General features: G+C 45.9%; 1 protein-coding gene across 1 annotated transcript in view; it reads left to right on the forward strand.

Annotated features, from left to right (window-relative positions):
• Positions 1 to 864: 864 nt before the first annotated feature.
• The window catches only part of DHX8 (DEAH-box helicase 8), a 30048-nt gene continuing 18668 nt past the window's right edge, over positions 865 to 12244 (forward strand). The window contains exons 1-9 of the mRNA XM_019800202.2: positions 865 to 1012; positions 5294 to 5379; positions 5984 to 6056; positions 6704 to 6789; positions 7651 to 7760; positions 8146 to 8505; positions 8973 to 9117; positions 9212 to 9415; positions 10093 to 10180. Coding sequence (XP_019655761.2) covers positions 865 to 1012; positions 5294 to 5379; positions 5984 to 6056; positions 6704 to 6789; positions 7651 to 7760; positions 8146 to 8505; positions 8973 to 9117; positions 9212 to 9415; positions 10093 to 10180 — 1300 coding nt within the window. The remainder of the gene's footprint in view (positions 1013 to 5293; positions 5380 to 5983; positions 6057 to 6703; positions 6790 to 7650; positions 7761 to 8145; positions 8506 to 8972; positions 9118 to 9211; positions 9416 to 10092; positions 10181 to 12244) is intronic.

The raw sequence follows: 12244 nt of genomic DNA on the forward strand, positions 1-12244 counted from the left end.
GGCACATGTTCTGAGGGTATTGCTACGGAAAAATCCGGAGTTGAGAAGCGCTTTTCATAAGAGATAGCCGTGTTGCTCTCTGGGGTCTCAGGCTGAGGGGATCTGTACCTGACAGATGAATTTTACCATGACCATTATCTCATCCTTAGGATTATACTAACTGGAATTTGTAGTGTGTTCACTATGCGTCGGGCTCCTTGCACAATTTTCTTGGTCATCACCTAAACCCAGTTAAAGCAACATTATCCCAGTTTATAGATAAGAAAACTAAGCCCCCAAAGATTAATTTGCCCAATGTCACTTAGGTAGATAGTGGAAGTGTCAGTTTCCTTATCTGTAAAATGAATTAATAATAGAACTAGACTATCACCTAATGGTTTATCACAGAATCACTCGTGAACCACGAAGAGGCAAAGCTCCGGGAATAGAGCGAACCGCTGTACAGCAAGTTCTGCCTTTTCCAGGCTTCAATTCAGGTGCCTTTTTCAAAGCGCAGGCGCCGGTGCGGGGGAGGCGTGAGGGTCATGACCTCCCCGGAGTCCCTTGCGCAGACCACGGTCGCCCTCTGCCGACGTCAGGTGGGAGAGCGCTGAGAGTGAGTGTTTCCGGGCCTGAGAGCCGACTAAGCAGCTCGCCGGCCTGTAGAGGGCGCTGCCGGGGTGCCGAGTAACCCACCTGGCCGTCCCTTCCTCAAGCGCTTCCTGTCTGATCTCTATGATTCTTCGATTGCGTCATGGGAAGTTCCTATAGTTTTCAATTTACTGTAAACAAAAGGGTCGTGCGCCGACCCGGAAGTGGAAACGGGAGCAGGCCCGGAGTAGCTCAGAAGGCCGGCAGTAAAGCTGGGTGGCGGCGGTCGTAGCCATGGCGGTGGCTGTGGCCTTGGCGGGGGCCGTAACCGGCACAGAGCTAGGCCCCGCGGAGGAACTCGCCAAGCTTGAGTATCTGTCTCTAGTGTCGAAAGTTTGCACCGAGCTGGACAATCACCTGGGGATCAACGACAAGGATCTGGGTAAGCCCGGGGAGGCCCCTGCGGCCTCTGGGCCTGGGGTCGAGGGAAGCGGAAGAAGAAATGGGGTTGATGGGCTGAATACGTGTGTCTCTGTGAGTTTCTTTCCCTCTCTGTCGCAGATACTTGGGCCCAGGGAACCTGCGGCCGTGGCCCCCGCTTGAGAACCTTACAGGCTGAGCTGTTAGAAACCATTGCCCGGAGCTGTCAGTGAAACCCGGAGCGGCTATCGCTCTTGCTCCTTGCTACCCCCGCTCCCAGCTCTAGTTAATTAAACGGCGTTAAGAACAACAGCAGGAGCAGCCGCATCGTGATCATGATAATAATGGCCGACCTTTATTGACAGGGCAGATACTATGCACAGTGCTTTACTTACATTATCTTACTTGATCTTCACACGGCCCTGTGAGACAGTATTATCTGTTTTTCGATTAAGAAAACCAGGGTCTGGGGAGCCTGGGTGGCACAGCGGTTAAGTGTCTGCCTTCGGTTCAGGGCGTGATCCCGGTGTTATGGGATCGAGCCCCACATCAGGCTCCTCCGCTATGAGCCTGCTTCTTCCTCTCCCACTCCCCCTGCTTGTGCTCCCTCTCTTGCTGGCTGTCTCTATCTCTGTCAAATAAATAAATAAAATCTTAAAAAAAAAAAAAACCACAAGGGTCTGAGTAATTAAGTAATCTCCTCAAAATTACGTATCAAATGTGAGCCTGATTTGGAATCCCAAGTCTTTTGAAGTCTGCCTTTAACTATTCTCAACCACTTACTAGGCGTTGAATGTACCAAAATGTGGAATTGAAAAAGGCTAGGGGCTTAGAGCTAAGGCCACAGGCTGGTGGAGTCCTTATGAAAGCAAAGGGAGGATGGGATCAAGAGCATGGAGGGAGGGGTTGACCTTGGATAGGTACAGGGATGCTTGATCCATTTTAATAGGAAGGAGGACAGAGAATGCGGTTGTAATTGCAGATTGGTTTAGGGATTGGTGGTAGGAAGATGAGGGAGAGACTTCCATTTAATTGTTCTATTTTCTAAATGAAGATGAAGTCATCAACTGGAGAGATGGAAAGGAAAGGGCATGTGACAGAAGGGTCAGGGAGGTTAGATGTATGACCTTATGACCTTGAGTAAGATACCTAATGTCTCTGAAGCTGTTTTCCTTATCTGTGAAGTGGGGACGATAATGTGTGTTTCTCGGGGCTACCATGTCACACTTAGGAAGATGCCCTGTTGCCAGTATGTTTTAGTCACTTTTTTCTTCCCAGTCAAGATGTGCTTGTCCGGCATCATTTGTCTTCATTCTCTTTCTCTTTTAGATGGTAATGAGTGACATTCTCGTAGTTTGCTGTCTGGGTTTTATGTTCATCATTCAGCAAACATGTACTGAGCCAGTGTTAAATCATTTTGATGTTAACCTCATTATGTAAAAAAACAGAATGAGGTATAAACTCCATAATTTTTTTGCCTATATACAACTGAAGACTCCATTGAATTTGCAAGTAAACCACAAACATGTGTTTTCTGTTTGTAATACTGACACCATTTATTTATTTATCAAAAATATTTATTTATTTAAGTAATCTCTATGGCCAGCGTGGGGCTTGAACTCATGAACCTGAGATCAAGAGTCCCGAGCTCTTCTGACTGAGCCAGCCCGGTGCCCCTGACACCGTTTATGATGTGTGTTTTTTCCAGTACCGCTAAGTGGTTCTGTGACACCAGCTGGTATCCTACATTGAACTGAGTTTTGACACTGTCTCCCTGGAGATAACATCAGATCCCACAGGTTAAGGACTCAGACCTATAAGACTGTCCCACCCCAAACTTCAGATGCCATTTGCAAGGTCAGGTGCTGACCCAGTCACTGTAGATCAGGGGTTCCAATGACACCCCTCTCCTTGGGTTTGATTAATTTGCTAGAGTGGCTCCCAGAACTCAGAGAAACATTTTACTTACTAGAGTACTGGTTTATTATAAAAGGATATAACTCAGCGACAGCCAGGTGGAAGAGATGCATAGGGCAAGGTATGTGGGAAAGATGGAGGAGCTTCCATGCTCTCTTAAGTGCCCCACTGTCCTCAAATCTCCGTGTGTTCACCTACCTACAAGCTCTCCAAACCCAGTCCTTTTGGGTGTTTGTGGAGGCTTCGTTATAGTAGGCATAATTGGAAAAAAAAAAAAAAGGCAAAATTGATGAAATTGTTGGCCACTGGTAAACGAACTCAATTTCCGGCCCCTTTCCCCTCTCCAGAGGCCAGGGGCGGGGCTGAAAGTTTCAGCTTGTAAACACATGGTTGGTTTCCCTGGCAATCAGCCCCCCCCCTTACTTGGGCACTTTCCTAAAGTCATCTCTTTAATGTAACAAAAGACCTTTTCACTCTCCAAGCTTCTGAAATTCCAAGGGTTTTAGGAGGGCTGTGCCTGGAAAGGGGATGAAGACCAAACACATATTTCTTCTCACAAATCACAGTATCACAGTGTTGGACACAGAATTATAAAACCAGTAACATGAAAGTTACTAAAGTTGGAAAAATGTGATAGATAGCATTGTTCTGTTGAAACTAAATTGCCAGAGTGGGTTTAATAACTAAAAGGTATATATTTGCTACTTTTATGTTTTATTTTTTGACTTGATTCTTTTGATTTTGGCCTTAATGTATTATCACTTTTCTTTTTTTTTTAGGGAGATGGGGGAAGGGGCAGAGGGAGAGAGAGAATCTTTTTTTTTTTTTAAGATTTTATTTATTTGACAGAGAGAGAGAGGCAGTGAGAGAGGGAACACAAGCAGGGGGAGTGGGAGAGGAAGAAGCAGGGTCCCAGCAGAGGAGCCTGATGTGAGGCTCGATCCCAGACCGCCGGGATCATGCCCTGAGCCGAAGGCAGACGCTTAACTACTGAGCCACCCAGCCGCCCCATCACTGAACTTGTTTTTAAACATGAATTCATCTTTGGGGCGCCTGGATGGCTCAGTTGGTAGAGCATGTGACTCTGATCTCCGGGTCATGAGTTCAAGCCCCACATCGGGTATAGGGCTCACTAAGGGGAAAAAAAAAGTCTTACTAATTCATCCTTGATAGTTCAGTTAATTTAATGATGCCCCTATATAATTCTGAAAATGAAAAAAACCAGCCCTGATTAATGACAGCTGCAGTGTGAATATGCTGCTGATTGCTTTGGAATAGTCTCTTGAGCATTGCATGCCTCGCACCACGTTACTTACTTCTCCCTCCACATTTGTCTACAGAATGTGGGCTCAGAAGTCAGATTGCCTGGGTTCCAGTCCTGGCTCCACCAGTTATTATTGGGTAGGGGAGCATCTCAAAGCCTTAGCCTCCTCATCTGCCAAAAAAAAGGGGGGGGTGACAATAAAAAAAAAAGGGATCAATGAGGGCTGTTGTGAGGATCACGGGATAACTTACTGGAAGCACTTAGCATAGTGCTTGCTGGGTCTGTGGCAGGTGGTCTCAAGGCCTTAACCGTTCGTATTGTTATACGTAAGCTAAGTCCACGTAGCCTGATGGCATTTGGCTTTTCCTTAGGTCATCAAAAAGGTAAAGGCACATAAGTGCCCGCTAGGAAATGGCATGATAGCGCTAGTTTGTGTGAGTGATCCAGATCTGCTGTGCTGTTATTGCTGTGTTTCAGGTTTAAAATCCAGGTGCGACCATTACCATTTTCTTTTGGGGGGTTCACAGCGTGAGGCTTATTATCTCAGCCCCTCATAAAATGCACTTTTCTTCCAAAAGTCCCTTACTTAAATAGCTCTAATATTAGAAATTTCAAACACTGGGCAGGTTTGTAGAGAAAAATTGGAGGGGCAAGTGAGTGTTTGATCAATTTGGAGATTGTACCATTCAGCAGCTGCCTGGCCCCCATAGATGGATTGGGTCTGACCTTCCTGAAACTGTAGAAAGCATCCTACTGTGTGCTTCCATCGTGGGGGGAGGGCTCTTGCTTTTGGGCATTGTTAGCTCTGGAGTCTGTGTGGCAATGCGCACAGCTGCTAGTCTCGTGAGGGGTACGATGATCTGGGAGAGGGAGATTTTTCTCCCTTAGATGCACTGAAGGGCCTGGTGAGCCATTCTGTAGTAATATCTTCTTTGCATTTCTAAAAATTAACTGGAACATACCTGGATAATCTTGGTACTCTAAATTCTCTTTACTCTCAGGGGATGGTGCTCTTTGGTTTTTATGACTGTTGGATAGGCTAATTGGTTTTGCTTTTAATGTACCTGAAAGTGATTTTTTGTTAGTCTCCATTCCAGTTTTAATCCCTTTCCTCTTTTGCAGCTGAATTTGTGATCAGTCTTGCTGAGAAAAATACCACCTTTGATACTTTTAAGGCATCTCTGGTCAAAAATGGTGCCGAATTCACGGTATGTGTACCCAGAGACCCCTCTTTTGTTTTAATGTCACTACTGAAATTTTGATAGGATTTCACATAGGATTTTGATGAAGAGAGGAGATAGTTCGTGCATGCCAATCAAAGAAACCATTAAGTGTGTAATGTTTTCATGCCACTAAGCAATGGTGATATAACCATATTTCCTGTGATACCTTTCTAGGAAAATGGGGCAGGATTTCCTAAATATCAGCTTTCTCTGAAGCTGTTTTGCTAGGTTCATGCCCATCAAATTGATACTCTGTGCTGCTTTTGTTCCAGTTAGTTCCATTCAGGAATACAACCACCTTTTCTTAGTGTTTCTTTTCTTTTCTTTTTTTTTTAAGATGTTTTCATTTTAGAGTGAGAGAGAACGCATGCGTGCGTGGGGGCGGGGGACAGAGGGAGAGAGAGAATCTTAACCCCAAGCTGAGCATGGAGCCCGACATGGGGCTCAGTCTCATGACCTTGAGATCGTGACCTGAGCCGAAACCAAGAGGCAGATGCTCAACTGACAGTGCCACCCAGGTGCCCCCAAAACTAGTGTTTTCAAGCACAAATTCAGGGGCTGACAATTTTTGTTCTGTTTCTTTTCAAAGGATTCTCTTATTAGTAACTTGCTGCGGCTCATACAGACCATGCGGCCTCCAGCAAAGCCTTCTACTAGCAAAGGTGAGTAGAGCGCCCCGCTGTGCTTAGCCTCCAGAGCCGCGTAGAGTGTGAGTGTCCTGTAAGTCGTGTTCTTTCCCTTGCAGGAGCTCCCGAGCCAAGTACACAGTCTAGGAACATTTTCCAAATGACTTAAAATTAAACCCATAAGACATAACTACCCAAATGAATTCTGATGTATCCCCCACCCCAGCACACACCCTACCACATGCCCAGGTAGTTTGTTGATGGTTTTGTCATCAGTGTTATTTTTAGAAAATTGAATCATGTTTTTTTTTTTTTTTTTTTTTTAAAGATTTTATTTATTTATTCGACAGAGATAGAGACAGCCAGCGAGAGAGGGAACACAAGCAGGGGGAGTGGGAGAGGAAGAAGCAGGCTCATAGTGGAAGAGCCTGACGTGGGGCTCGATCCCATAACACCGGGATCACGCCCTGAGCCGAAGGCAGACGCTTAACCGCTGTGCCACCCAGGCGCCCCTGAATCACGTTTATAGTAATGTATATGAGTAGTAGGTAGAAAAATGCTATGTTCAATTTTTTAGTTTGATGCAAATCTGTTATTGAGGTTCTTTGTTAAAAATGTTAAATATATCTTTTTCTTTCCTTTTTTTTTTTTTTTAACCCCTTTATGCTCTTTGACGAAACAAGATCCAGTTGTTAAACCCAAAACTGGGAAAGAAAAGCTGAAGGAACTCTTCCCAGTCCTTTGCCAACCGGACAACCCTTCTGTTCGGGTACTGATTCCATTTTGAGAATGTCTACCATAACTGGGTGTTTCCCCCATCCCTGTCCTTTTTCTTTGTCTCGTTAGTTCCTAGTTTGAAGTTTGTGCTCATTGTAATATATTTTTCAAATTGAAAATGTTGGATCCTTCCCTGAGTACGCACTATGCAGAATAGTGTTACAGTTCAGAGAATGGTGTCTGAGGGAAATGGGATTGAGAATTGTGGGGAGCAGTGATTAGGGATATGAAATAAGTATGAACTAGCTTAAGGTTCTAGAACAGATATCTGATATGTGAAATTAGATTTTTTTAAATCTATTACATGTTAGAAGTGTTTTTATTTTTATTTGTTATTTAAATATTTTATTTATTTATTTGAGAGAGAGGGAGAGAGAGAGAGCCCGAGAGTGCACAAGCAGGAGGAGGGGCAGAGGGAGAGGAAGAAGCAGACTCCCTGCTGAGCAGGGAGCCTGATGCGTTTTGGGGCTTGATCCCAGGACCCTGAGATCATGACCTGAGTGGAAGGTAGATGCTTAACTGACTGAGCCACCCAGGCGCCCCTTAACATCTATTTTCTGTTTATAATCATCACTTGGATGCTTTCGCAGGAGGGGTGGTAGCTAATTGCCCTCCATAGGCTTGCATGAAGGATAAAGGGAATTTGTCAAATGTAGCAGTGACTTCCAAGAGCCTTTGCTCATTCCTTCTGCCTCTCTCTCAAATTGTGCTGGAAATCTCCAGCTTCTGCTTCCTTCACGTAAAGTGGTCCATGATGTAGGGGCTGTCAGGTCTGCAGATGGACGTGGAATGCAGATTCTCACATAATTTTCTCCCCCCGTCCTCCTAACTTTGCTGGCCACTGTCATCACAGACCATGCTGGATGAGGATGATGTGAAAGTCGCTGTGGATGTCCTGAAGGAACTGGAGGCCTTAATGCCCAGTGCAGCGGGCCAGGAGAAGCAGAGAGATGCTGAGCACCGGTTTGTCCTTAGTGTCTTAGCCCGTGGAGGTTGAGGGTACTTTGATAGTAGAATTTTGTGGACCTGCTAAGTGAAATTTTGGGCAAGTTTACAGGATCTAGACTGGCCACGTACCACATTGTTAGATCTACTTCATTGCTCCCTGCAAAGAGTATTTATGCAGCAAAGCTAAGTTGTTCATAAGATAGAAATCTGGGTTGAAGGAGGCGGAATATGTTTGTGACCTCATCCTTCATTGGCCTGCAGGGGCGTCCCAGAGAAACTGTAATTCACTTCAATGCTTAATAGGCCCTTGCCATGTGTGTGGCACTGTGCTGGGTGTTGGGGATGCAGACTTGAAATTGGGCCAGTTTCTTTTTCAAACAGGTGTTTGTTGATTTGTTAGGGACAAGACGAAGAAGAAGAAGCGGAGCCGGAGCCGTGACCGGGACCGAGAACGTGACCGAGAGCGAGACCGAGACCGTGATAGAGACCACAAGAGGAGACACCGGTCCCGCTCCCGGTCACGTTCCAGGACCCGGGAAAGGAATAAAGGGAAGTCTAGGTATCGGTCCAGGAGCAGAAGTCAGAGTCCCCCCAAAGACAGGAAGGACCGGGACAAGTATGGGGAGAGGACTCTGGACAGATGGCGGGATAAGCATGTGGACCGCCCGCCCCCGGAAGAGCCTGCCATCGGAGACATTTACAATGGCAAAGTTACCAGCATCATGCAGTTTGGATGCTTTGTGCAGCTGGAGGGATTAAGGTAATGGCTGGTGCTCTTCTTTCACACCTGTGATGAGCAGGATTCTCTTATCCCTGGGGATTTTCACATTCTAAAAAGTTACGGTTAATGCCGCTTTAATCAAATCAACTATATCAGGTTGCTAGAATTTGACCTTTTTTCTTTTTTTAAGATTTTCTTTATTTGAGAGAGAGTGCGTGGGGGTGGGGGGAGTAGCAGAGGGAGAGGGACAAGGAGACTGCACGCTCAGTGTGGAACCCAATGCAGGGCTTGATCTCACAACCCTGAGATCACAGCCTGAGCTGAAATGAAGAGTCAGACACTTAACTGAGCCACCCAGGTGCCCCACTGTTTTATTTTTTGACCCCCTTCTTGATACTTTCAAGTTTTTGAGTTTAAGACCATTTCCTTTTGTTCCAACAAGGGTGGAAATCAGTTGGGGAAAATGTATTTTAGGCATGCTCCAGGTGTGTGTGACTTTCCCTTAGGAAGCGGTGGGAAGGCCTGGTGCACATCTCTGAGCTCCGGCGAGAAGGCCGTGTGGCCAATGTGGCTGATGTGGTGAGCAAAGGCCAGAGGGTGAAGGTCAAAGTACTGTCCTTCACTGGGACCAAGACCAGTCTGAGCATGAAGGTAGGTGAGATACCCGGTCTGTGTCCTCATCCGATGGCCAAGGAAACAAGAGGACAGAGAATGAGTTAGTTCCCTTTTTTTGTATATGCTTTAGGATGTGGATCAAGAGACTGGAGAAGATCTAAACCCCAACCGGCGACGAAATCTTGTTGGGGAGACCAATGAGGAGACCTCCATGAGGAATCCGGACAGACCCACTCACCTCTCCCTCGTCAGCGCCCCTGAAGTAGAGGACGATTCACTGGAGCGCAAGCGCCTTACCCGCATCTCTGACCCGGAGAAGTGGGAGATCAAACAGGTCGGGGCCATTTGCCTTTATACTACTTATGCGGGCCGTAGTAGTTAGGGCGGGCCCTGGAGCTCAGTGGCCTGGGGTGACTTCTGGCCGCTGACTAGCTGTGTGATCCGGAGCCAAGCTACTCGACCTCCTGGTGCCTCAGTGCCCTCATCTGTGAAACAGGGCCAGTGGTGGCACTGTGGGGATTAAATGAATCCATAGGAGTGGAGCGCTTGGGTTAGTGCCTGCCTATGGTAAGTGCTGTGTAAACGTTCGTTCTTGTTCTCACCACTTGTCCGTGCACGTCAGAGCTACGGGGTGCCAGGCACTGAGTAGATGCTAGGGCTATAGAGACGAATGTGTCATGGTTCCTTACCCTTGAGGAACTCAGAGTCCAGTGGAGGAGACAGATGGAAACACGACTGTTGAAGTTGGATGTTGCATAACCAGGAATGTGCCCAGTGCTGGGGAAACCAGGGAAGGAGCAGGTAACACTTCCTGGAGGACAGACCCTTGAGCTTTTAGGCACCATGTTGTGCCCCCTAGGGATGGGATAGATGATGTTTGAGGCCCTGCAGTCCCAGGTCAGAAGAGGAAAAAAACCTGGGTTTCCTGTGTGGAACCTCTGTATTAACTCCTACAAAGGAAGGGTTTCAGTCCCTGCCGGTTACAGTTGCTGCGCTCTGTCCTTTCACTAGATGATTGCTGCCAATGTCCTTTCCAAAGAAGAGTTTCCGGACTTCGACGAAGAGACTGGCATTCTCCCTAAAGTGGATGATGAAGAAGGTAACTAGCCACTCGGCTTGAGCAGGGTCACGCATCTGGAAGACAGTGGGCAAGTAGAGCGGTTGGATAGGGTGGTTTAGATGTAGTGTAATCTACGTCTGCCTCTAAGCAGTGACTTAGCTCATTTGTTCCTTAGGTCTCACCACTCGTTATCCCTGAGAACGGGGGTTCCTCCAGGATGGAAGTAGAAAATGCATTTTTCTGACAGACATATATTGTTGGACTTTTTGGTTATGATATATTTTTTTAAGGTTTATTTTAGAGGGAGCGAGAACATGTGTGGGGGATGGGCAGAGGGAGGGGGAGAGAGAGAATCACAGGCAGGCTCCCTGCGAGCACGAAGCCCAACTCGGGACTCAGTCTCGTGACCCTGAGATCATGACTTGGGCCAAAACCAAGAGTTGGACACTTAACCAACTGAGTGACCCAGGCAACCCCGTGATACGTGTTCAGAGTATAAAAAGTTGTAATTGTATTTTGGATAGTAAATTTCATCTGATAGTCTTAGTAATTGTTCTGAAAACCGTGGGTGCAATTAGATTACCTCTGACTTGCCATGGAAAGAACTTTTAACTCAGCCTATTAACAGTTTTTAAAAATTGTGAAATCCCAGGATATAAAATTTATATAAGTAATAAATGAACACTAGGTACCTATTGCCCAGATTACAGAGAATTTTACCTGCACCTTTGAAACCCTTACCTGGCCCGCTCCGATTAGATCCTCTTCTTTCCTCCTCTGGGTAACCACCATCCTAAATTTTGTGTTAATTGTTTCCCTGGGTTTTGTTGTTTTTTTTTTTTAGCATTTTCCCCTCTATAAATCTGTTCCTACCTACTGCCTTATGTAGTTGGTTTTTGAACTTAATTCCTTCTTTTTAAATCATTCTTTTGATCTTTATCAATGATTTTTTATAGTTGTATTTCGTATTCACTACTGTCGTGTTTTCTGTATGTAAATTTACCATAATTTATCCATTTTACTTTTGTTGGGCATATGGGCTGTTTCTGTGTTTTTGTTTTTGTTTTTTTTTTAAAGATTTTGTTTATTTTGAGGGTGCCTGGGTGGTTCAGTTGGTTAAGCATCTGCCTTTGGCTCAGGTCATGATCCTGGGATCGAGTCCTACATTGGGCTCCCTGCTCAGCAGGGAGTCTGCTTCTCCCTCTGCCCCCCCACCCCCTGCTCCTGCTCGTGCTTTCTTTTGCTCTCTCTCTCAAAAATAAAATCTTCAAAAGAAAATGTATTTCAATATTTTTATTATTTTGAAAGAGAGAATGTGAGTGTGGAGAGGGAGAATTTCAAGCAGACTCCATGCTGAGCACAGAGCCCAACGCTGGGCTCGGTCTCAAGACCCTGAGATCATGACCTGAGCCGAAATCAAGAGTCGGATACTTAATCAACTGAGCCACCAGGTGCCTCTGTTTCTGGTTTTTTGTTTACTTTTATGAATAATACTATTATGAAATTTTTTAAAGACTTTATTTTACTTTTTGAAGATTTTATTTATTTATTTCGCGAGAGAGCGTGAGAGAGAGAGAGCACGAGCACAGGGGAGAGGCGGAGGGAGAGGGAGAAGCAAACTCCCTGCTGAGCTGGGAGCCCGATGCAGGACTCGATCCCAGAACCCTGGGATCACGACCTGAGCCGGAGGCAGACGCTTAACCAACTGAGCCACCCAGGCGCCCTTAAGATTTTATTTTTAAGTAATCTGTACACTCAACGTGGGGCTTGAACTCTCAGCCCCAAGATTAAGAGTCTCATGCTCTACCAGCTGCGCCAGCGAGCCCCCCATTTACACTTCTGTCATAAGTGTGGGCTCCTGCTGCTCTACGTCCTGGCCAACATTTGGTATTGTCCAGTTGTTCAACTTAATTTTTTTGCTGGTCTGTTGTGGGTGAAGTTACTCCGTAATGGAGTTGGATGGCAAATACCTTAGTGCCATTTAGAATGTTAGACCACATTTTTCCACAGGCTTAACTTCTTTGGAAAGTAGCTCCTCTGATCAGTTCTTGGCCCAGAGCATAAATGGCCAGAAGTATTTGGAGGGCAGAGGAGACAGTCCTT

Source organism: Ailuropoda melanoleuca, chromosome 13 (assembly GCF_002007445.2).
Source record: "Ailuropoda melanoleuca isolate Jingjing chromosome 13, ASM200744v2, whole genome shotgun sequence".
In the NCBI taxonomy this organism is placed as follows: Eukaryota; Metazoa; Chordata; class Mammalia; order Carnivora; family Ursidae; genus Ailuropoda; species Ailuropoda melanoleuca.